The sequence below is a fragment of the Littorina saxatilis genome, linkage group LG6, assembly GCF_037325665.1.
Source record: "Littorina saxatilis isolate snail1 linkage group LG6, US_GU_Lsax_2.0, whole genome shotgun sequence".
Taxonomy (NCBI): domain Eukaryota; kingdom Metazoa; phylum Mollusca; class Gastropoda; order Littorinimorpha; family Littorinidae; genus Littorina; species Littorina saxatilis.
In genome coordinates this window covers 17517606-17544057 of record NC_090250.1, presented here as the reverse complement: position 1 = coordinate 17544057, position 26452 = coordinate 17517606, and the positions used below count along the sequence as shown (strand labels likewise).

The following is a 26452-nucleotide window of genomic DNA, read 5'->3' as shown; positions in this document are numbered from 1 at the left end:
CCCTCACTTAAACTTAAAGAAACAGAAACATGTGAACAGATCATAAAACATTGTTAAATGTTACCGATCACGTCAGTGCTCTCTGTGCATGCCCACTCATACACGGCCAAAAACATCACTGTCAAATATCAACGACATGAAATAACAATTTTGTGAACATTCTTATCCCAGAACTTCACACGCATTTTTACTAGTACAATTTAATTGATGTTTCCAACAAATTCACATTAGTGCAAAAACCAAACTCACCAAGGTGTTTACAACAAGATTAATCTGGAAGCATATATTTTAGGGCTAGATTTATTCACGTGCACAACTTTCTCGCATTCAAAATATATGAAGCGCATGAGCTATTTATGAGTCTATCTACATTAAAAACAAAACGAAAACAATATTCTAGCCCAGAAATAAGGGCGGGGAGTAAGGTACAGAGATATGCGACGGGGGCGGAGTGGGACCCTTATCCAACTTGTACTGAAACGTATCGTAGGCATTGCCATAGCAGATAGCCGTGGCTTCGGGCACCCGGGCATGTGCCCGATATGTTGGCGTGCCCGACGATCGTTTGTGTCTGGGTGGAGCAGGAACCGGGCACGTTCGGGCTCCTTCTCTCCTCATATCCTCGTAATGTCCCATTGGTGTCTCGAGTCTTTCTGTAAGCAATGTACAATAACCCTTTCCTTCACTTCAGGTGCTTTCAACAATTTTACGGGAATCTGCAATTTCTTCAGAACAGTAGTTTTCAAAACCTCTGTATACTGGTACTGTATATATAATCCTACTTCCATCAGTACTGTATTTTTCAAGAACTCTTCCTACTGGAGTCTACAATTCTACCACCTTCCGGAGTTTTCAAGTAATCTTTCTTCAGGAATCTACAATTTCACTTCCTTCAGTACAGTAGTTTTCAAGAAATCTTCCTACTGGAATCTACAATTTCACTTCCTTCAGTACCCCCCGCGGGTTAGGGGGAAGAATTTACCCGATGCTCCCCAGCATGTCGTAAGAGGCGACTAACGGATTCTGTTTCTCCTTTTACCCTTGTTAAGTGTTTCTTGTATAGAATATAGTCAATTTTTGTAAAGATTTTAGTCAAGCAGTATGTAAGAAATGTTAAGTCCTTTGTACTGGAAACTTGCATTCTCCCAGTAAGGTAATATATTGTACTACGTTGCAGCCCCTGGAGCAAATTTTTGATTAGTGCTTTTGTGAACAAGAAACAATTGACAAGTGGCTCTATCCCATCTCCCCCCTTTCCCCGTCGCGATATAACCTTCATGGTTGAAAACGACGTTAAACACCAAATAAAGAAAGAAAGAAACTTCCTTCAGTAAAGAAATTTTCAAGAAATCTTCCTACTGGAATCTACAATTTCACTGCCTTCAGTAAAGAAGTTTTGAAGAAATCTTCCTTCTGGAATTTAAAATTTCACTTCCTTCAGTACAGTAGTTTTCAAGCACTCTTCTTACTCGAATCTATAATTTCACATTCTTGAGAACTGTAATTTTTAAGCGCCCTTCCTACTTTAATCTACAATTCCACTTTCTGCAGTACTGTAGTTTTCAAGAAATCTTCCCACCAGAATCTACAATTTCACTGCCCTCGGTACAGTGTTTTCCAAGCACACATCCAAATGGAATCTACAATGTCATTGCCTTCACAGGTTTTCAAGCGCCCTTCCTACTGTAATCTACAATTTCACTTCCTGCAGTACTGTTGTTTTCAAGAAATCTCCCACTAGAATCTACAATTTCACTGCCTTCGGTACAGTGGTTTTCAAGCACACATCCTAATGGAATCTACAGTTCAATTTTCTTCAGTACAGTAGTTTTCAAGGAATCTTCCTACTGGCATCTACAATTCCACATCCTTCAGTGAAGAAGTTTTTTAAGTACTCTTTATACTGTAATCTACATTCCACTTTCTGCAGTACTGTAGTTTGAAATCTTCCCACTAGAATCTAGAATTTCACTTTCTTCAGAACAGTAGTTTTTAAGCACTATTTCGAATGGAATCCAATATTATTCTATCTCCAGTGCAGTATAGTTTTTAAACATTCTTGCTACAGAAACCTAAAATTTCAATTCCTTCAGTGAAATAAAGCGAGGACCACTTCCTGCAGCAATATACAAACTCTGCTCAAAGACAATATTCCTTCCACATTAAATGCACAGATATTCGTTTTCTAAAAATTGTTTACAACCCTTTCTCCAGTACAGTGATGCGAACAAAAATCCTCATTCAATCTGGACAATATCTTCATTGTGGTTGAAGAGTATGCCATCTAAATGGTTTTCATAAATTCCAATTTTTTTCCCTGTCGCCTTCGGTTGTTATGCTGCATGCTAACGAGAAATTATTTTCAAATTATTGTTTTATTATTGGATTAGCTCCATCCTCAAAAGAAATCACAAACATCTTTAGATTCAGGGAGGGGTTTGAGGTGAGGGGGGGGGGGGGGGTAGGGTTTGTGACTTTGGGCAGGGGCTGTACTCTACATGAAAAGAAGGATAAGTTGTCACAAAAACTGGTTTTCACACCACACCACTCAGTGGAAATGCAAATCCACACAGGCACTCCTGTGCAAACAAAAACTTAGTTTTTTTTCAGAGAATATTGTTGCCGTTGAAGAATCACTCAACTATCAAGCAATATTCAAATCAGCTTGCAAAGTTTCGCCAGTGCGCCAACACTCAAGCAATTGACAGGTGCTCAAAATCAGGCCAGAAAGTTGTGAGATTTATCAAAAGCCAAACCAGAATATCACGTTCTAAATTAATACCTTCATGTGGGTGTCTAAATCGTTACACTGATATTCTGCATGGCATCGATGCTGAAACTAAAACATTTAATGTGAAAATACAAAGAGTAGACAGCAATAATTGGGGTTAAAACCTGTTCTGGAAATGCGACACTGACAACAGTAAATAACGATTTCGTAAAACTCGAAAAGCAGGAAATTTCTCAAAATCTATTAAAAAAAAGTGTTCGACAAGTGTAAAAGGTAAACACAACATCAATTATGTCCAAAAATGTTTTATCAAAACTATTTTTTTAACTTAACATAGAGAAATATACATCAACAGCAATTAAAGAAAAACTTAAAGGAAGCAGCCATATTTTTTGCCAATTAAGCCAAACACTAACTGATGTGTGCGTCCTTGTGTCCTTATGTGTGTGTTGCGCTGTGTTTGTTGGTGGATGCGTCCTTGTGTGTCACAGTGTGTCGCTTTGCGTCCTTATGTGGGTGTGGATACGTCCTTGTATGCCACAGTGTGTGTGGTGTTGCGTCCTTGTGTGTGTGTGGGGGAGGGGGGATGGATGTGTGAGCCGAAGAGACTGGCTAATTGAGATGGTTTCTCTGTTAGGAGGAGTTCTCTCGTGAAACATTCGCTGTCTTTTTGAGGCTGACAACATGAAGGATTTTCTTGTTTTAAAATCTGATAGCAAAACAAAAAGGAGCATTACAACAAAAGCTAACAAAAAAAAAACACCATACAAAATAAATAAACAGGAAATACCGCAGAGTACCGCGTACCTTGAGCGAATGGCTTCTCGTGCTGCAGCCGGATGGAGTCCGCTACAAGGAACCTGCTGACGTCACGAGCCTGCAGCGCCACCTCTGGCGCAGTGTCGTTGTACATGCGGTCATAGGTCGTGCGTGCCCGGATGTCTAGAGCCCGCGTGTTGGCTGTGGGAACTGGATTGAAGCAATAGAAAACGAGAAAGTCTTACAGTGTATTTTAAATACGGAAGTACTTACTGTGGAACCCCCCTTTTAAGACTCCACAATTTAAAGATTCCCTCCTTTTCAAGACCATGAATGCTCAGATGTTCTGTTCATACTTATTCTCTGTAAATATACCCCCTTTTTAAGACATGATGTTTTTCAGATTTGTAAAGATTCTAAAAAGGGGGTTCTAATGAAAATGCTAGCAAGGTTGGTTCCCGGTAAACCCAGCTAACTGTAAAATTGCCTCGTGCCCCGTGAAGCTTCCCTCCCTTTGTTCGTCTCATATTTTAAAGCTTCGTTCCATCAAGATAAACCGTAAACGATCATGTGAACAAGCCACGGGTCGTTGTAGCCTGTTGCATAGGATAATACATTCCTTCCGCTTGGACACATACCGAAAACCAACTCCACGTGCTGAGTATTTGTTTCTGAGTTCAGATTGTATGAGTCACAAGAGAGAGAGAGAGAGAGAGAGAGAGAGAGAGAGAGAGAGAGAGAGAGAGAGAGAGAGAGAGAGAGAGAGAGAGAGAGAGAGAGAGATTTTATCGTTGATGTATTTAGCGATGGATATGGTGCATCATTCGCAATCTCGTTTGTTGTTTTTCTTCTCACATGAAATAACCTCTTTGTGTACTCTTTATGTACGACTTATTATGCAAATTTAAAACGGATATAAATGGACTGGGTTTCCCACCCAACGATTATTATCAGAAACGTGTGTGTGTGTGTGTGTGTGTGTGTGAATGTGTGTGTGTGTATATGTGTGTGGGCGTGTGTGTGTGTGTTTGTGTATGCGTGCGTACGTGCGTCAATGCGTGCATGTGTATTTGTGCGTGCGTGTATCTGTGCGTGTGTGTGTTTGTGCGTGAATGCGTGTGCCAGCACGTGTGTGTGTGTGTGTGTGTGTGTGTGTGTATATGTGTGTGGGCGTGCGTGTGTGTTTGTGTATGCGTGCGTACGTGCGTCAATGCGTGCATGTGTATTTGTGCGTGCGTGTATCTGTGCGTGTGTGTGTTTGTGCGTGAATGCGTGTGCGCGCGCGCACGCATGTGTGTGGGACTGTGTGATGCACGTGCGTGTTTTTCTAAAGGCATGTTGATATATCAACTCAATGGTAGATATACACAATTGGTTCAACTGCTTTTACCTACCACACAACATATAGATAATTGGATTTTCTTCTTCCACTGCAACAGTGCAATATTGGGGTAGCATCAGTTTTGCCTGGCTAGATTTGTTTTGTTTATTGTATACTAGATGATTACCCGCTTCGCCGGGATACCCAGCTTCGCCGGGAAGAAGTAGAGCAGGAATACGCCGGGTACCCGGCGAAGTAGAGGAATACCCGGCTTTGCCGGGATGAAAGCGTTGTGGACAGTGACCTCCTAAAAATAGTAACGGGAATATCCGGCTTCGCCGGGATGAAAGCGTTGTGGACAGTGACCTTCTAAAAATAGTAACGGGAATATGGATTGACGCCACACGAAGGAAGGGAGATAAACGCAAAACACTGGAGAAGATAAGGAAGAGTTACTGGGAATGGATTTGGGAAGATGAACAGAAAAACCAAAATCGGTTCAGCGCTGCGCGCTGAGAGCACGTTTTAAAATATCTCATCGATGAGGTTGTGCCCGGGGTGTAGCTGAATACGGTGTCCAAATTTGAAAAAGATCCACCGAGAACTTTGGCCGTGCATCGCGAACAGACAGACAGACACACACACACACACACACACACACACACACAAGTCGTATATATATATATATATATAGATGCATTGCGGTTGATTCAGTCTGTGTTTTTTCTATCTTGAGCATCTTATCATTACAACTGCTCGATTGATTGATAAAAGTGGACATGCATTTATGAAAATTATGCAACTGATCTCAATTTACCATCATGACCGTCACTTTTGCTGGCTATTATACAATAGCAATGTCAGAAAAGCACACGGTAAAAACACTTCACACATAAATACGCGTTAGTGCTCAAAAGACAAACTAACAATTTATCCCAAAACACACAAAGACACACACACACACACACACACACACACACACACACACACACACACACACACACACACACACACACACACACACATACTTACCCGTCTCTGATTATAATCAATGGGTGCGAAACCCCATCCAGCTTCTTTCACGTGATTCATTGCATTTCACATTCGACAAAGTCCTACAGGTAAATTGTTTTCGTCATTTGTCACTAGCGTTTGACTAGTCCATAATACATCTGACACAGCTGTTTGTAGTTTGGGTAATGCATTCACGGGCTATGGGGAGATCTCTCATGCGCCGGTTTCTTTAACTTTTATAGCGTTTTTATAGATATAAACCATATAAATGAAAACTACATAAAAACAACACGCAATCATTTCTCATGTATAAAAAAAATAATAATAATACAAGCACATTACAATTACACAGGCAACAACAACAACAACAACAACAACAACAACAGCAAGTACAACAACAAAAACAACAACAATGATAATAATGGTAATAATGATAATAATAATAATATAATATTAATATAATGTCGCCCCGACTGGCAGCCAAACGCCTTATGCTAGCGTGAGAGGTAAGCGCTTTAATTTCTATGCCTATCCGTACGCTTGGGTCGAACACCTCTAGCTGCGCTCAGCGATTGAGCGGTCGCCCATGCTTTGTTTCAGTTACAACTCCAACGATTTTTAAGCAATGTTTTTGAAGTGTTGCGCCAGGTTTAAGCATCAGCATATCCACATCGACACGAAATTTGTGGTGAATCGGTCAAGAAACGCTGGAGGTATAGGCAAAGGAAATGACGTGTGAGCGCTAAACCGTGTGCAACCTCGGTACTTGCCATTGGGTAGAAATGTTAACCACATATATACCATAACAATGGTATATGTCATTACAAATTTCACGATAACGGGCCTACAAACCCAGGAGTTATTAGCGATCAAAAGTGTGACGGACGGACATACGGACGGACGGACGAACGGACGGACGGATGGAAACACGGACAGATGCCTAACAATATCGATTTGATGTAACACACAACGAATATGTAACAACAACAAAATCATTAGATTCAAGCGTATTTTCCATACGCAACGAGTGTCATAATGTCAACCTTCTTTTGTACTAAAATTATAAATTGGGTTAGGGTTACGTTTTGTAAACTTATGCAAAAATGTAACGATCGAATGTTTTGTGTGTGTGTATCTAATTGTGTAGACCCAGGTGTGCATTATGTCAAACTTTTATGAAAATTTAACGGTTCTATTAGCAGATATATTCAGTTGAAGTGAGCAGGTGGTCTATTTTTAGCACGTAAAACGTCATGTAAATTAACGAATATTAGCCATTTCAGAAAGAATGGAAACACTTATTCGTAACAAAACCCATCATTTTTATGTGCACAAAGTCGGTATTTACCCCACATACAAAAACAAGTATTTGTGATTTTAATTAATTAGTTAGATCCCATATCCAATAGTCTACCCTGATTTAAAAAAAAACGTGAAATGTCAACATATTCATGAGGCTGTATCTTAAAAACGCAACGATCGATTTCTCTGATTTTAACACATTTGTTTTGTCAGACTTTAAACATACATCAGGCAAAATATTGGCGATTTTTAACGGTTGTTTAATCGGTGTCGGATGTCTTTGAGAGAATGGACGCTGTGACTTACTGACGCCAATGAAAACAGCACACCTTCTACAAGATTACCCGCTGCAGGAGAACAAAGAATGAAAAGCTTGGCCTGCAGGAGAAGCTGTTTGGCAACCTGGTGACCGTAAAGAAGAGGGCGGCATTCGTGCGTGCCACATGAGTGGATGTCTTGAAGGAGCGAACGAGAAGAAGAAGAAGACTTACTGACGCCGACGGAGGAGAGGTGTGTACTGTGGTTGTTGCCGTAGCGGCTTTAAAAAAGAAAGTAGGGGAAGGGCTTCTAATGTGGACCGGCTCCTAATATGGACCACCTCCTGTTCTGACAAACTAACGGCGCTAGAGCGCTTAAAACAATTTCATTGGCTGTATTCACCCTCTCTGGATAACTTTCCCATGTCAAAACAGTTGCAGAAACACAAACCTGAAAACCGTTGGCTTTTTCTCTTTTTTTTCACTTTTGGCAGGGTTCACTCTAAATTTGCCGCCTAAAACGGACTCGTTTCTGTCCACAGCCAAAGTTTTTATCACACAAAAATTGCTATATATGACAGCTAAGACCGTATTTGTTACATTTTAGCAGTGTTGACCCCGAGTTTCTACTGCAAACAAAAAATAATAGCAAAATATCAAAGTATGTGTGAGTCCCCTAATATGGACCACCTTCAACAAATCGAAGAAAATAAAAGCTAAATGCTATTTTCATTAATTAATTCAGAAGCTTGCTGGAAATAACCTATAACTAGCCTTCGAGATTTAAAAAATATATCACAAATAGTCTTCTTTTTGTAGAAGTTGATAATTTCACTTATTTTCACTCTGTTTTTGATGAGTTTCTTTAGTTTCCTGGTGTGCTTCAAATAATGCTCTCATCAACCCGAAACAGATAAATCTAAAGCATATTTTGCGTTGCACACTAAGTTGTATCATGTTATTCTGAAGGATAGGGGGCTTTTTACAGTGATTCGAGAAGGCCGCTTTAGTGGTCCATATTAGGCGCCCAGGCTCCTAATATGGACCATATGTTTTTTTTTCTGTATTTAATTTTTGCTGAATATATATCAAAGCTATATCACTCTAATTAGGCCTAGCGGTTAACCTAAGAGAGAAGGACTACCAAACACATAATGAAACTTCTTCGCAAGAAAACAAGCTAGTTATCAGCATGAAACAAAAAGTGGTCCATATTAGGAGCCCTTCCCCTACGCTGTGATTTAGTGACGGGGGCCCGGTAGCTCAGTTGGTAGATCACTGGACTTTTGATCCTAACTTAGCAGGTTCGAAATCGGGCCGGGACGGACACGGGTCAACTTTATGTGCAGACCCAGAGACGAGAGCCATGTCCTACCCCCGTGTCACCACAATGGCGCATAAAAGACCTCGGTCATTCTGCCATAAGTGCAGATGGCTGATACTACTTAAACACGCATACACTTGTGTATCTCATCAAAAGCCGTGAGGGCGCAAAACTTGAATTATCATATAACCCACATCCGATCCTTAAGAGGCGAAATATTTAGCCTGTAGGACATAAAGCATTCTCTCTTTCTATTTTTTTTTTTTTTTTTTACTTACTGACGCCGACGGAGGAGAGGTGTTTCTTTTGGTTGCTGCCGTAGCGGTTGACGGGCAGCACGTGCTCGGGCTGCTGGTGCGGGTTCCGGAAGCTGGAGCGCTGAAAGGTGTTGACGGTGTAAGGCACGCGCTCCCTCCAGTCCGGCGGCAGGTGCGCGTAGGCACTCTTCACTTGAAACCCTGTCACAGACAAACAATATAAAAAATAAAAAATAAAAATAAAAAATAAAAAGAGACTGCAGGTGAGAAGGACTAGAACAAGATAACAATACAAACACGAAAACGGAAACAATAAATCGGACCGGTTGAGACCGAAGTCTTCCTCAGCAAAAAAATGATGACAAACTGAAGTAAAATGGAGAGTCGATAGGGAGACACTCTGTCTCTCTCTCTCTCTCTCTCTCTCTCTCTCTCTCTCTCTCTCTCTCTCTCTCTCTCTCTCTCTCTCTCTTTCTCTCTCTGTCTCTGTCTCTGTCTCTCTCTCTCTCTCTCCTCTCTCCTTTCTCCTTCCTCTCTCCTCTCTCCTCTCTCCATCCATCCATCCATCCCTCCAGCCCACATGTACCTTGAGGAATGCCCAGGTAATCGTTCTGGTAGGTGGACCGAGAGAGTCTCTTGGTAACCTGGTTGAGTTTCTCGTTGGTCATTTCTTCTGACCAAGGCGAGGAGTCGGGGTACTGGTGTCGCTTGCTGGGGAACTTCCACACCATGAACGACTGGGTATCACAGAGAAAGAGAACAACATTTTATTACTTGGTGGTGGTGGTGGTGGATTTTGCTGATAATGATGATGATGATGATGACGAGGAAGAAGATAATGACGACGATGATGGTGATGATGACGAGAAGGAGGACGACACCCACGTCGACGTTCATGATGATCCTTATCTTTGATTTTTATGTCATGACGTGATGAATAAAGTCTTATTTCGAGTGGTTTATTTCACTTTGAGATGTGATTATTAGGGCGACGGCGAGGAGGAGGATCTGTGATTTTATGTAATTCTGGTTCAGAGACTTTTTCAACAAGAAATGAATGAAGTATCGTTTCAAGTGGATGTGATTTTGTAGCCTGGCTTACTACCAAAAACACAAAAAGTAGATTGATAAGAAGTAACACAGCACAATAGACTAATTCCGGAAATAACTCTGTCGGGTTTGTATGAGTTGTAAAAGAGTGAATGCCCTAGCTTTTTTACTCGGACAAACATTGGAGGGGCCAAACACTAGCGAGGGGTGTGTCGGAAACACGTGGACAGGAGTACGTGTGAAGTTATTTGTCAGAGGAAAAGCAAGGGTATTCACTCTTTCACAACCCATACAACCCTGACGGAGTTATTTCCGAAAATCGTGTATTGAGCCTCACCTTGGGTGGGTGTGGTTTGTTGTTACGATTGCCCGAGGAAGTACCGGAGCGGTAGGGACTGGCGGGACGCTGGTTTTTGTGACAAAACTCGTCGTCATAGTGCGTGTTGTGCACCGCCTGCGGTACGGTGTCGGGCTCCGTGAACCCTTGTGACGTCATTGGCCTGATACGTCACGGAAAAACAAAGAAAATCTTAGAGCGGATATTTTTTTGTCAGGTATAAGAAAGAGATTTTAGGGTTTTAGAGCTGTAGGCTTTGACGACAAAGTGTGTTCACACACGCGTGCAAAAAGCACGGATACATCGATAAGCGCCGCCCATGCACGCACGCATATTTAAACACCACACACATACACTCTCTCTCTTTCTTTCTATCTCTCTCACACACACACACACACACACACACACACACACACACACCTGTGTCGGTCTCAAAATCCCGCTGAGTGTCACCTGAACTTACGTAGGGGAAAGGCTCCTAATATGGACCGGCTCCTAATATGGACCACCTCCGGTTCTGACAAACTAACGGCGCTAGAGCGCTCAAAACAATTTCATTCGCTTTATTCACCCTCTCTGGATAACTTGCACATGTCAAAACAGTTGCAGAAACACAAACCACAAAACCTTTAGACTTTTTCTCTTTGTTTCACCTTTGGAAGCGTTCACTCTCAATTTGCCGCCTAAATCGGACTCGTTTCTGTCCATAGCCAAAGATGTTATCACACAAAAATTGCTATATATGACAGCTAAGACCATATTTGTTACATTTTAGCAGTGTTGATCCCGAGTTTTTACTGCAAACAAAACATAATAGCAAAATATCAAAGTATGTGTGAGTCCCCTAATATGGACCACCTTCAACAAATCGAAGAAAATAAAAGCTAAATGCTATTTTCATTAATTCATTAAGAAGCTTGCTGAAAATAACCTATAACTAGCACTCGAGATTTCAAAAAAATATAACAAATAGTCTTCTTTTCGTGGAAGTTGATAATTTCACTTATTTTTACTATGTTTTTGATAAGCTTCTTTAGTTTCCTGGTGTGCTTCAAATAATGCTCTCATCAACCCAAAACAGATAAATCTAAAGCATATTTTAATTAGTCTGACCTGCACACTAAGTTGTATCATGTTATTTTGAAGTATAGGGGGCTTTTTACAGCGATTCGTGAAGGCCTCTCCACTGGTCCATATTAGGCGCCCAGGTTCCTAATATGTACCATTTGTGATTTTTTCTGTATTTGATTTTTTCTGAATGTCTATCAAAGCTATTTTACTCTAATTAGACCTAACGGTTAACCTACGAGAGCAGGACTACCAAACACAAAATGAAACTTCTTCGCAAGAAAACAAGCTAGTTATCAGCATGAAACAAAAAGCGGTCCATATTAGGAGCCCTTCCCGTACATGTATAGCCTATGCAAATTAATAATTATCCTTGAAAAGATTTAAAAGCCCACTCCGCCTCCTGAAAACATTTCGCCTCACTGTCTCAGATATGGACTTTAATTAACATGGGATAAGTCCTTCACTCAACTTGGTCACATACCAAAAATCAAACCGCAACACGGTGGCCTAGTGGTAAGGCGTCCGCCCAGTGAGCAGGAGGTCGTGGGTTCGAACCCCGGCCGGGTCATACCTAAGACTTTAAAATTGGCAATCTAGTGGCTGCTCCGCCTGGCGTCTGGCATTATGGGGTTAGTGCTAGGACTGGTTGGTCCGGTGTCAGAATAATGTGACTGGGTGAGACATGAAGCCTGTGCTGCGACTTCCGTCTTGTGTGTGGCGCACGTTATATGTCAAAGCAGCACCGCCCTGATATGGCCCTTTGTGGTCGGCTGGGCGTTAAGCAAACAAACAAACAAACAAACAAACATACCAAAAATCAACACCCTGGCTCGTTGCTGTGATTATTAATAAATGAATTTGAGACATTATTTCTTTCTTTTTCTTTTTTTTTTTTTACATACCACTGTGCACAGAGACCACCCAGGCTGTTCTTCTTTTTTTTATAAATGGCCAAGTGGAGGAATGGTCTTATTCCATGTTATAGCCTCGCCAGCTCTGAAACAATGAGGTAAATTGCCTTCACGAGACGGAGTGGGCCTTTAAATCATTGGCCCACCTTTGCTACGGGTTGCTTACCGGACAGCCCTGACGTCGGCATCAGGGCGAGGCACATACTCCCTCTGGTGGGTCGTCTCGTACGGCCGTGTCACGTGCTTGATATCTGGCACACCTGTGTAACATCAACATGCACACAAAAATAAGTAAGATGGACCAAGTGTAAAGCATGATACATGTACTAATTAGGTGAAGTCCAATTCACGAAGTCCACTTCACGATGCTTGCTGCGCGAAGCTTTGGCACTGAATCTTCGGAATGTTAGCTTCGGGTTCAATTAAAGAACGCTTTATGAGACGAAGGGACTTCCAAAATGAGACAAGGGTACAGTGGCTGCCCAATCCCACCCCCCCCCCCCCCCCCCCCCCTTAATGGCACCGCGTATTTTTCAGGTTGTTGTCTGCTGATGTTAAAATTGAAGTCGTGACGAGGCTTTTCGTTTAATCCAAATCACACCCAAAAAACAAATACACTCACACAAAATGACAACTATAATAATCCAACTAAGGCAAATAAAAAGATAATTATAATGTACTTTAGGGTAAAAGAACGTGTGAGAATTAAGAAATACGGAGAGAGAACAAAAAACCACTACAAATAAATCAATAGTTCAACGTGTAACTGTACGCTCAATGTAAAAGCTTTGTGAATTCAAGAGAGAAGGCACAAAACCTAACAATAAAATGCACCACGACCTCACAACGAAACACTTGTACTTTTTATAAATTCCGCCACTGACAGGCCTCGGATCTATAACCATTAACCGACCCAGCGCGTCGACTCGATAAAATTGCAATAATTCCATTGTTGCTTCGCCCCAATCGTGCCGCACATTTTAGGGGGTCATAGTCACGAACGTTACAGACCGGCTACGTGAGCGGAACAAAAGGGGAATGGAAACATAACTCTCGTGCAAAAAAAAGGGGGACGGGGCTAAAGAAAGGCTTTGCTTGAGCGTTCAACGAGAGATGTACATGTATAGTGAGTTTTTATCGAGATTCACTTGTTTACTCTGTAAACGGTACTGAAATTTGCAAAGGATTTGTGTTGCTCAATATCAAATGCATTATCTCTCCATTAGACACACATCGATATATAAAAGAGTCTTTATCGAGTAAAAACAGGAAACGTCTGGGAAAAACGTTTTAGTTTGTCAACATAAATAATATTACTTTGTTTGAAACGCATCGACAGTTAAATGTTGAAGAGGTAAAAACTTAAAAGGTCTCAAAACATTTCCTGCAAGCAAAGACACTCGATCATAGCGTTCTTTAAGATCGCCATGTACTCGATATTTTCCAGACGACATTGATGAAATGTATACTCGATAATTTCTGTAAAAGTGGGTACATCGTTGGGGTTAACATAAAAAACAAAAGTCGCTGGCGAGAAAATGGAGCGGGGAGGGGGGAGGGGGGGGTGAGTGTGTCTGGAGGAAGAGGGGTGTGGGTAAGATTCTGACGATTTGTGCGACTACCAAGAACTAAACAGAACTCATTTGACAAATTACATACTCTTTACGTGCCATTAATGTCTTGAAGAAGATAACTAGATTAGAGTTAAATGCGACTTCGAGGTACAGGCTGAAATAAGACTCTAAGCGCTAGTATTGCTTTTTATATTTAGTCAAGTTTTGACTTAATGTGTTAACATAGACGGGGAATCGAGACGAGGGTGGTGGTGTATGTATGTATGTATGTGTTCGCAGGAAGATGACAAAGGCCCTCTTCTGAATTTGTACAATCATTTAGAGCAAAGAGAACCTTAGAATGGACGTTGTAACGGTTTTCCGTTAAAATATTGTGAACGTTCGTAACGCCACAGCACCATATGCGACTTCTATGCAACCTTGTATTGACTCATACCATCAGGACACCGAAGTCGGATTTTTAGTACAGAAAGCTCTTCGCGGTTGATGCTCGATCACTGTTTCTTTCGTCCTGTCTTCACATCTAGTCTTTTCCTTGTAGTGTTATTTGGTTTGTGTACTATATTAAGACTATGGAGTTTTGGGTAAATAGACACTTCCTGTAATGGCCACATGGTGTTCCTGTTATTTGTCCTACTCGTGTGAATGCTAAAATCTAGTTCTTATACACACACCACCATCCATCCACTCAAACCACTTGACCACCTGATTCTACATGGTGTCAGACAGTAAAAAACAAGAAGATTTGCGTGAGTAGAGTTTTCGTTTTGGCATGAGAAGTAATTGACTGACTAAGTTGTAACAAACACTGAAGCAACATGCCACAGGAACAAGCACCAGTGAAACAGTTCACAGCTAGTGTACCAGCCCCTACCAAGCTGGAAGTTGGATCAAATTTGTCACACAACTGGAAGAAGTTTAGACGGCAGTGGGAAAATTATGCTATTGCCAGTCGTCTGTCTAAGGAGGAAAACGCGTTCCAGTGTGCTGTCTTTCTCGCCACTATCGGTGAAGATGCTATGGACATTTTTGATGGACTCCACTTTGAGGAAGAAGGCCACAGACAGGACCTCGCAGTTGTCTTGAAGAAGTTTGAAGATTTCTGCGTGGGGGAAGCTCATGAGGCGTATGAGTCATACAAATTCCATTCACGAAAGCAAGAGCAAGGGGAGACTATTGAAGCCTACATTGCCTGCTTACGCCAGCTTGCCAAGAGTTGCAATTTCGAGGCACAAACAGACAGAATGATTCGAGATCAGATCGTCGTTGGTGTCAGAGAAGACAAACTCAGAGAGAAGCTACTTGAAAGAAAGAAACTCTCACTGAGTGACTGCTTGGAGATCGGCAGGGCACATGAGACATCGCAACAACAGATGCAGTCCATGTCAGGTGCTGATTCTGCGCAAGTCCAGAGACTACAAGGAGGAAGAAGATTCCCCAAAAAGGACAAAGGCCAGCAGGGTCAGAGTCGTAGTCACCAACCATATCAAAGCAACAGCAGCAAACCGCAGTCGAACGGGAACAAGTGTGACAGATGTGGAAAGTCACCAAAGCACAACCGGAAAGACTGCCCCGCACGAGAAGCAGAATGTAGAGTATGTTCAAAACGAGGACATTATGCCGTTGTATGCCGTTCGAAAAACTCTGTTCGACAGGTGGAAGAGGACGATGATGACGTCATTCTTGGATCCATAACATCCAATGAGACAGCCACAGTCAACAGTTTGAAGGAAGATCTTTGGCATGCCGACATTGAAGTCAATGGACAACGTGTCAAGTTCCGTGTCGATACAGGAGCAGATGTATCAGTCGTCCCAGAGCGCTACTTCAGAAAAGATTCTACAGCTGTGTCCAAAACAAGCAAGAAACTTTTCGGCCCAGGACAGACAAAGATAAACGTTGTTGGACAGTTCACGGCTACTCTGTCAACAAAGAAGACCAACACAGTACAAGATATGTACGTCATTGAAAACCTCAAGGAACCTTTACTGGGGAGACCAGCGATTGAAGCTCTTCAACTCCTTGAGAGAATCAACACTGTGGAAACACCCAAGACATCCATTAAAGATGACTTCCCAAAGCTGTTTGAGGGTCTTGGAAAACTTGGGCACACATACAAGATCGCAATGAAGGAAAACGCTATACCTTTTGCAGTCTCTGCACCCAGACGCATCCCCCTGCCAATGCAACAGAAGGTCAAAGATGAGCTGAAGCGACTGGAGGAACTGGACGTAATAAGGCCTGTCACTACACCAACAGAATGGTGTGCACCCATTGTGGTCGTACCAAAGGCCAATGAGAAAGTACGAGTTTGCGTTGACCTTACCAAACTCAATGAGTCAGTGCGACGGGAAAACTTTCCTCTTCCCACCACAGATGAACTCCTCGCACAGCTGGCAGGAGCCACGTTATTCAGCAAGCTGGACTGCAACAGTGGTTTCCATCAAATACCACTGGCAGATGAGTCCCAAGAGCTGACCACGTTTATTACCCCATTCGGGAGGTACTGTTACAAACGACTGCCATTCGGAATCAACTCCGGACCTGAAATATTCCACCGTGAGATGACACACATCCTAGCAGGGATTCCAGGGATCATAGTGGACATCGATGATGTACTCATCAGCGGGAAAGACAAGCTGGAGCACGACAGTCGACTCCACACAGTCCTGGAAAAACTTCAGAAAGCCGGTGTCACCCTCAACGACAAATGTGTCTTTTCAACAAAAGAGATGAAGTTCCTTGGACACATTGTCTCAGTTGAAGGAATCAGGATTGACCCTGACAAGGTTGACGCCATCAACAACTTCCCAAGACCAGAGAACGTTCCTGAGTTACGTCGATTTTTGGGAATGATTAATCATGTTGGCAAGTTCACCTCCAACCTTGCAGAAAACACAAAGCCACTACGAGAACTTCTCAAGTCGGAGAATGACTGGATATGGGGAGCACCTCAAGAGAAAGCCTTCCAAGATCTCAAAGTGTCGCTGAGCTCCGCGCCAGTACTCACACACTACAACCCAAAGAAGCCACTGAAGATCTCTGCAGATGCTTCATCGTTCGGCCTGGGAGGTGTGCTCCTACAGAAGGAAGGAGAGAATTGGAAGCCTGTTTTCTATGCCTCAAGGTCACTCACAAGCACAGAGCAAAGATATGCTCAGGTTGAAAAGGAAGCTCTTGCCATGACTTGGTGCTGTGAGAAGTTCACTGATTTTCTTCGGGGACTCCCACGTTTCACGATTGAAACAGACCACAAACCCCTCCTGGCTATCATGAAGACAAAAAGACTTGATGAGCTCACTCCTCGCCTCCAACGCTTTCGTATGAGAACAATGTGTTTCTCATACGACATTATCTACACAGCGGGAAAGAACCTGGTGACTGCGGACGCACTGTCTCGGGCTCCTGGTGGTGTTCCTGCTGAACAGGATCGTCAAATGGAGGTCGAGACAATAATGTTCGTCCAGTCAGTCATTGAGTCGATTCCTGCTACAGATAAGAGAATGGAGGAGATAAGGGCGGAGCAAAACAAAGATGAGACCTGCTGCAAGACCGACAAATGGCCAGAGTCAGCAAGGAAAGATCAACAACTGAGAGCATACTGGACAGCTCGGCATGACATCACCGTCCAACAGGGTTTGCTGATGTTCCAGAGTAGAGTGGTCATACCTAAAAAGCTCCAGTCAGACATCCTGCAGCGACTTCATCAAGGTCATCAAGGAATAGTCAAGTGCCGGGCTCTCGCCAAGATCAGTGTCTGGTGGCCTGGACTTTCGAAGTCAATTGAAAGCATGGTGAAAAACTGTGCAACATGTGAAAAGGGGAGAACACTTCACCCTGAACCTCTAAAACCAACACCAACACCTGACTACCCATGGCAACGTATTGGAACAGACCTGTTTGAACTGAACGGACACCAGTACCTTGCCATTGTGGACTATTTCTCAAGATGGGTCGAAATCGCTCATCTGAAGAAGACATCATCACAAGCCACAATAGAGCATATGAAATCCATCTTTGCTCGTCAAGGGATCCCTGAGTGCGTTGTTTCCGACAATGGCCCTCAGTATGACTCCAGGGAGTTCAGACTCTTCTCCCAGGAGTACGGCTTCACCCATCTGACGAGCAGTCCCTACCGCCCTGAGGGGAATGGAGAAGCAGAGAGAGCTGTACAGACTGTCAAAAACCTTCTGAAGAAAGCTAAAGATCCGTACATTGCCCTGATGAACTACAGAACGACACCGTTGGCACAAGGCTTAAGTCCGGCTGAACTATTAAACGGCAGGCAACTTAGGACTAGGATCTCAACACATCCTTCTCGGTACATACCGAAACCCCTGGATCAAACGAAGTTCCGTGAAGCTGACTATCACCAGAAAATGCAGCAGAAGGCCAACTTTGACAGACGTCATCGTGCAAGGTCCCTGTCGCCACTACCACCGGGTCAGCAAGTCTGGATCAAACACCCAAGGCCTTGTCCAGCTGAAGTGACAACACCTTCAACACCAACCCGTTCTTACCCTGTGAAGACAAGTGCCGGTACAATGACCAGACGGAACCGCCACCAGCTTCGTCGCCGTAGTCGCCAGCAACAACACCAGAGTGACGTCCCAAGGTCATCTGCCACTCTCCCTGCTACCGAGGAACGCATCCCAGACCAAGAGCCACTGGACCTCACACCAGCCTTTGGAGGAGACGCTGCCCGAACAAGATCCGGACGCATTGTGAAGCCACGAGAAAGACTCGATCTTTGAAAACAGATATGCACATGGACTTCCGTGAAGTGCAAACTGTTCGATTTTGGTTTCGCGTTCGTTTTCGGTTCCGCGTTCGTTTTCGGTTCCGCGTCGTCTATTTAGTTTTATATTCGATTCGAGTTTTATTCTAGTCAAAGCGTTTTTGTGCTGAGTTTTGTCCATTCTTAATTAGGGGAGATGTAGTGTTATTTGGTTTGTGTACTATATTATTGTAATGGCCACATGGTGTTCCTGTTATTTGTCCTACTCGTGTGAATGCTAAAATCTAGTTCTTACACACACACCACCATCCATCCACTTAAACCACTTGACCACCTGATTCTACATTCCTGACTAAGCCCAAAGTCTAAGTCCTCGCTAAAACCGACCATAGCATGAAATTCCATTTATTAAAAAACAAAAAACAAAGAAACAAAAACAAAAAAACACCACGAACATCAAAAATTTTGCATACAGCGTATTTATCATACTTCACATTTTTGATTACACTAAAATTATCATTTACTCCATTGGAGCCGTCTCCACCACCACCCCCCCCACACACACACACACACACACACACACACACACACACACCACCTCAACCCATTCTTCCTCTACCTCTCTGGTTTTGCATTGACAGGGCTATCAACCCTGTTGTAAACTTAACGATCGCGGCTGAGTGGATAACTGAATAGAACAGTTTTAATTGTTGCAGAGCTAGCTGTGTTCTAGCATTTAACAGGTATGACTTATTCAAAGTTCGATTACGCTATGACTGCCCTTCCTATCATCGCGAGTACTTTTCAACCGTCGTCAAGTTCTGACTAATTGTTTTAACATAGACCGGGAATCAAAGATGCGGCCGGATAGTGGTGTCAGTGTGTATGTGTGTGTGTGCGTGTGTGTGTGTGTATGTGTGTGTGTGTGTGTGTGTGTGTGTGTATGTGTATGTGTGTATGTGTGTGCGTGTGTCTGTGCGTGTGTCTGTGTGTGTGCGTGTAAAGCGATTTCGAGAAAACTACTTGACCAATCTTCATGAAACATATATATTATTTTTGATTAATAAAACAAAGTTATGAAAACGATTTGATGTGTTTTTCTGTCTAACTGTACGTCCGTCTAGCTGTTTTCTCTGTCCGTCCAGCTGTTTTCTCTGTCTGTCTAGCTGTTTTCTCTGTCCGTCTAGCTGTTTAGCTGTTTTCTCTGTCCGTCTAGCTGTTTTCTCTGTCCGTCTAAACTATTTGTTTGCCTACCTGTCTTTTTTATCGTCCCGTCCAGGGGCGGATCTGGGGGGGGGGGTGCAATGGGTGCAATTGCACCCCCCCCCCCCCCCAGCGGGACAAAAAAAAAAAAAAAAAAAAAGAAGAAAAAAAAAAGAAGAAAAATGTATCACCTGAAAATAGCACTTTACACGCTCAGATTACACCAGATTGCACAATTTTGCTTCCTTTTTAAAAAAAAATTGCGGGGGGGCATGCCCCCGGACCCCCCTAGCATGCTCGGCGCTTCGCGCCATCGGTTCGGCGCTTCGCGCCTTCGCTGATAAGATACAAAACAAAAAAAAAAGAACTTTGCACCCCCCCCTTTCAAAACCCAGATCCGCCCCTGCCGTCTATTGGTATATGGGTAAAAGAGCTGGGTATCTTTTGGTGACATGCATTCCCCGGCCTTTAAATGATTATAACGTGTATTAAATGGCAACTAGATTGTATTCTCTTTAATTTGTTTATTGATCTACCAGTAAGATGATAATAGACATTCAACAAAAACGATAGTATACATTTTTTTTTTTTTTTTTTAAATTGTTAGTGTTCAAATCCATGTCACATCCTCTGGTTTTCATGTTACGAAAAAAATATGAACTTTTAAATGCTTATAATTTACTGAACGTTGACCAAAAACATGTGCAAGTATTAATTCTAATTCTTTCTCTGCAGGCCAAGGATATGTATATGGAATCATGATTTAATCATGAAATCAATTTGTATGGTAAAAATGTCTCAGTTAATTAAAGAAATATCCTTTTCGTTAACATGGTTTACATCGATACACAGCTCTGAAGAATAACCCATACATATAATTATGTCGATCTTACTGCCTGTGTGTCTGAACATCCGGCCATTATTCCGTGTGTCTATGTATTTGTTTGTGTTTGTGACCTTACCTCCCATTCCCAGGACTCTAAGGCCAAAAAAAAAGGTCTGTTTACGGTAACATAGGCCCCAAAAATAGGGTAGGTAGGTAGGCAATCACTTTTTTTTTTACACTTTTTTTTCTAATGTGTACAAATTAAACCTACTTGACAGGGAAATAAGTGTGCGACACGGGCGCTTTCGCTTTCATTGCGTTTTTTTGCACTCTTTTTTTTTTTTTTGACAAATGTAATAAAAAGTTATAGGGTCGGCCCCTAAAAAAAGGGTAGGTCGGGTTACCGTAACCACACCTATTTTTTTTTTAGGCCTAAGGCCAAAAAAAAAGGTCTGTTTACGGTAACATAGGCCCCAAAAATAGGGTCGGTAGGTCGGGATTTTTTTTTCTCCAAAAAACCATATTTTTACGTTATTTTGCAAAAAAAACAAAAGATTTTTTATTTTTCTCCCAAATGTCAAAAAAAAGTCTTGGGTCGCGCGAAAAAAATAGTGTCGGTCGGGTTACCGTAAACAGACTATTTTTTTTTGTTGGCCTAATCATTATGTTATTCTGCATCCTGCGCCCCGGATCAGCCACTTTAAGTGCACAGTCAACGTTTAGTGATCATGTACGCGACACATACATAAGTGCATTCTGCTAATGCGTTCCGAACACCCTGACTGCGCCCACGAAATCGCTCAACCGACACGGCTTAAAACTCTCAAGCGACATACGGAGCTTAGAACTGCGGCTCTGACACAACTTTACCCATACATGATTAGAAGATTTTCGAGCCCCGATTATATCTACACGCGTAATCTACCTTCCGTGGCTACCACCTATTTCGGGCGCCTCATTTGCATACCGAGTTAAAAGTACGGAGCTCGCGAGAGTTAGTCGAGGGAAAGAAAAAGAAAGGAGATGTAGTTACCTAGATTGCCCAGAGCTGCCATGGCTGTCTTAGGGCGTCGTGCGAGTGCATCCTGTCTGTGCAGTTCTCCTCCCAAGTGAAGGGATGCGAGCAACTGTGCGCACTTTTGTTGATCGTGTGGGTTCGCTTTATTTTGGTAATGCTCTAACTCCCGAGCGAAGCCACTCGTCAGTACATCGTCGCCGAGCTGAAAGCACACACACAAATCGAGGTTAGAAATGAAGGAGTTAAACTCACAGAAAGTAAATCTAACTCAATTCGGCACAAAAGGGAAACTTTACCCGAGTTTCGAACTTGCCGAGCCCCATATTGAAATTTGTCGTCTGCCCAGGGCTGTGAACGAGCGTCGCCATTTTGTGCCCTGACCCCAGAACGCTCGCTGATTGGCTGAAGTTCGGTTGTCACATGACTTGCACGGCAACGGCGGCGTCGTGTGACGACGCTGCGACCTGTGTTGTCTTGAGGGGACACGCGACACGCGCGCGGCCGTCACATAGTTTGAGAGTTTAGTGATCAGCGATCGAAAGGGGGGCTGTGTGTGTAGCCGTCAACACAGTCAGTGTGGAAAGGTTTCCAGTTCCTTTCATTTCTTTTCTTCCACTGCCTGTGTACGAGCTCTGAGTCACTGTTCTTTCTTTATAATATTATCCTCTCTGGGACTCCCGGTTCTACAACCCTTCTTTCTAGCAGTCAGTGTGTATGTTCGAGCAGTCTTTGAAAAATCAGTGAAAAGGGTTTCAAGTGGGCAATCATGAGAATCAGTTCCACTAGACTACTCCATTAGAGAGACACTTTTTGTTACCAATTTTTAAATGCTAACTGTTGAAACTCAAGTCAACTCCAACTCACTATAATCATTGTTTGTATCTGTTAACGCATCCCCACTTAAGTTATGTCCCTCAGTCGTGTTTTGAACTTGCCAGTGTTACAGCACAGAGCAGAGTCCGTCCCGCACTTTGCTTTGTGTACTGCATCACGTGGCCGCCACCCAAACACCCGCACAACGCAACATTTTCACGAGAAACTGAACACGTCAGTTTATTTGTTTGCTTTGTCTGTATTACACATTTCTATTTACATTTACCACTGACACACCAAATTGTATACTTTAGTTTGCAAATGAATCGTTATCATACAAAATAACGGTTATCACAAGACGAACAGAGATCTCAGAGATCGTCTGCTTCTCAACTGTTTCGCGCAAATCGTGTAATATCTATTTTTGCGGAAACCTCCCGAAGAAATGCAATCTCAGCGGCTTCCACCTGCAACATAGTCGTGCTTATTTGGAATGTGACGTCCTGCTCTTCGTCAGTCACACAGTATCTCGAAAACTAAACGTCGGCAGAACCAGCGCCCTTCCATTATAAGTAGTAGTTGTGAGTGTATCCTTAGGCTTACTCTTTTTAATGCCATTGTTTTCGAAAGAAACCAGCTCCCCCCCCCCCTTTTTTTTTTTTACTTCTCTCTCTCTCTTTCTCTCTCTCTCTCTCTCTCTCGCTCTCTCCCTCCCTCTCTCCCTCCCTCCCTCCCTCTCTCTTTCTCTCAGTCTCCGCAAGATAGAAAAACATGGATCTAAAAGTATAATCACCCATGTTAATTAAACAAGTGTTTGAGTCAATTTCTCTCTTTTTTTCTCCCCTCAGTTTATCCACACCCCACCTGAGTCAAGCCTTATAAACCCCTTGCACCACCAACAACAAACAAGGATTACTTAATCCATAGACCATTCTTAATCTTAACCTGTCAACCCACGTAAAGCAGCACAGTGGCAATAAGTATAATGTTTTGATGGTAACCCGGAGGCGGCTAGGATAAACCGTGCACGACCGTGTGGGGTTTGTACAAATCCATTATCAATCACTGCGCTCAACACATGGCCAGAAAATCTGCTGCCGTACAGATTAGTGACTAAACAATGGGTGACAGGCTCGATTTCGACTACTAGTAGTCAGTACCCACTTTGGGCGACCCCACAATTAATGGTCCCAGAATGGGGGTATGCTAAGCTTACCATACGCCGTGTTAGGTCAATACAAACCAATCATTTCCTTCCACGGTTGGGTAGTAAATCTGCTACCGGACAAATATTAGAGTTTAACAGTTCTGACTGGGACGATTTCGAAAATCATAGATAGACTCTATGTGTGTGTGTGTGTGTGTGTGTGTGTGTGTGTGTGTGTGTGTGTGTGTGTGTGTGTGTGTGTGTGTGTGTGTGTGAGAGAGAGAAAGGGGGTGGGGAGGAAGAGAGCGCGAGAGAGAGAGAGAGAGAGCGAGAGAGAGAGCGAGAGAGAGAGAGAGCGAGAGAGAGAGAGAGACGCTACGCATCGCCAATTGTGTGGACACTCAGTGTGGTGACGCACATACTGGGTAGAAGTGGTGGAATTCGACCCAGTCAGTCTCATCGGGCCGGTGAGCGAGCCACTTCACAGCAAAGCTTTTAGTCTTGTATCATGAAGTCTTATAACGCGCGCGTATCTCCAGACTCGGACTCAAGGCGCAGGGATCTATTTATGCCGTGTGAGATGGAATTTTTTACACAATACCTCACGCATTCACATCGACCAGCAGATCGCAGCCATTTCGGCGCATATCCTACTTTTCACGGCCTATTATTCCAAGTCACACGGGTATTTTGGTGGACATTTTTTATCTATGCCTATACAATTTTGCCAGGAAAGACCCTTTTGTCAATCGTGGGATCTTTAACGTGCACACCCCAATGTAGTGTACACGAAGGGACCTCGGTTTTTCGTCTCATCCGAAAGACTAGCACTTGAACCCACCACCTAGGTTGGGAAAGGGAGGAGAAAATTGCTAACGCCCTGACCCAGGGTCGAACTCGCAACCTCTCGCTTCCGAGCGCAAGTGCGTTACCACTCGGCCACCCAGTCCAAGGGCAAAATACCAAGTGCTATTAGCTGACCAGAGAGTCTTGCTCGATTATCCACCGTCACTGACTGAATGTGATCTTTACATAATCGTGATATTGAAGATAAACAACAGGACTGACTTTTTTTTTATAAATCATTAATGTCGGCTATAGGGGCGGGAGGGGGGGTAAAGAGACAGACAGACAGACAGACAGACAGACAGAGAGAGCGAGAACGAGAGAGAGAGAGAGAGAGAGAGAGAGAGAGAGAGAGAGAGAGAGAGAGAGAGCGAGAAAGAGAGAACGAACGAACGAACTAACGAACGAACCAACTTTATTTTTCGAGGGTAATGGAGTAGATACAGCAAAGATCTTTTTTCATCCAGCCCTCGCCCAAGAGGGAATTAACTAAGCAGTGCATAATATTAAAGCAGAAGAAGAGAGACAGGGAGACAGAGAGAGCGAGAACGAGAGAGAGAGAGAGAGACTGAGAGAGCGCGCGAGAAAGAGAGAGAGAGAGAGAGAGAGAGAGAGAGAGAGAGAGAGAGCGAGCGAGAGAGAGAGCGAGAGAGAGAGAGAGAGAGAGAGAGAGAGACACAGAGAAACATAGAACGAACTTTATTTAATGAGGACGGAGAGAGAGTTAGAGAGGGGGAGAGAAGGGGAGAGACTGAAAGAGATAGAACCTGAATAAGAGACTGAGAAAGAGAGAGATCTGGAGAGGCAGAGAGAGAGAGACAGAGACAGAGACACAGAGAGAGATTATTCCGCGATACTGACTGTATGTGTTCTTTAATTTCCATTACTGTACGAGATAGCAATGATAAACACCAGTGTTGACTCTGTAATGAACATTTACATTATTTCCATAATATTGATGGACAAGCTGTAAATATATTTGCCGACCAGATAGATAGACCTTGCGTGCGTACGTGCGTGCGTGCGTGCTTGCTTGCTTGCTTGCGTGGGTGCGTTCGTGAGTGCGTGTGTGCGTGCGTGCGTGATTGTGCGTGTGTGCGTGCGTGCGTGCGTGTCTGCATTAACCTTACCAAAGCTCCGGGATAGTGAGAATACGCAGGCATTGTCGAATCGTGTTGAAAACCGTGAAACACCTCCACAAGCTCAAACAAATAACAACAATAAAACACTGAAAACCGAAGCTCTGCGTTTCCCAGAAACGCACACTCGTATACCACCGCTTGTAGTGTCAATTTGTCTCGCACAACAACAATTCCGAGTGATTCTTGATGAGTGTGTGTGGGTTCTATGTCAGTTGTTATAAAGCAGCTTCCCTTTTCTGCGCTTACAAATCGAATCATTTAGTACTGGCTGCATGTCCAATTCCAATTGATTTTCCGTGGTGCGCTTTGAATGATTGTTCAGGTTCGATGATGAATCAACGATTTTGATGTTTTACAAAAGTTGCATTTGTTTCACGTTTTGTATATATTCATCGATGATATTTATCTACTTCGTATCATTATCAATGGAATTGCTTTATACATTTGCAATGACGGTTTTGTTGTAGAATGAGGTATTTTCACCATAATTCACAGTTGTGACACGTACATGTCATGACATGAAATGAGCCCTCAGAGTAATCAATATTTCCTCCTGTCCCGAGCAAGGAAATCAGTCCTCAGAATGAATTGTTGCGTTGGTTGTGTCCAGTATCTTCACATTGATGTCGTCTTCAAACAAAAAGCCGATTAATCGACTAAGGCGAGTCAAATCTGAATTCTTTCCTGGCTCATTTGTATTTTCTTTAACAATTTATTCTCAAGTCCTTTTCACCACAGCACAATTTTTCATTTTCCCAGTAAAAACGCAGTCCACAAAAGCAAAACCACTGAAGAAAAAAAACACTGCTAA

General features: G+C 43.0%; 1 protein-coding gene across 2 annotated transcripts; it reads right to left on the bottom strand.

Annotated features, from left to right (window-relative positions):
* LOC138968637 (uncharacterized) lies at positions 1-26452 on the bottom strand. 2 transcript variants are annotated; one of them, XM_070341234.1, is made up of 8 exons: positions 25630-26452; positions 21709-21895; positions 12501-12594; positions 10353-10515; positions 9552-9702; positions 8987-9166; positions 3539-3700; positions 1-653 (listed from the first exon to the last, which is right to left on the bottom strand). In XM_070341234.1, the coding sequence occupies exons 1-8, from the start codon at positions 25897-25899 to the stop codon at positions 397-399; spliced, it is 1464 nt and encodes a 487-aa protein (XP_070197335.1). In that variant the 5' UTR covers positions 25900-26452; the 3' UTR covers positions 1-396. The 2 variants fall into 2 exon arrangements, with proteins under 2 accessions (XP_070197335.1, XP_070197336.1); XM_070341235.1 differs by lacking the exon at positions 25630-26452 and adding an exon at positions 21990-22090.

Excerpts from the sequence above, each read along its gene's own strand:
- LOC138968637 (XM_070341234.1), bottom strand. The coding sequence starts at position 25,899 with ATGATTCGATTTGTAAGCGCAGAAAAGGGAAGCTGCTTTATAACAACT. Across the intron at positions 9,167-9,551 it reads TTACCTGGGCATTCCTCAAG|GGTTTCAAGTGAAGAGTGCC; the intron begins GTACATGTGGGC and ends TGTCTGTGACAG. Across the intron at positions 3,701-8,986 it reads CCTCTCCTCCGTCGGCGTCA|TTCCCACAGCCAACACGCGG; the intron begins GTAAGTAAAAAA and ends GCTTCAATCCAG.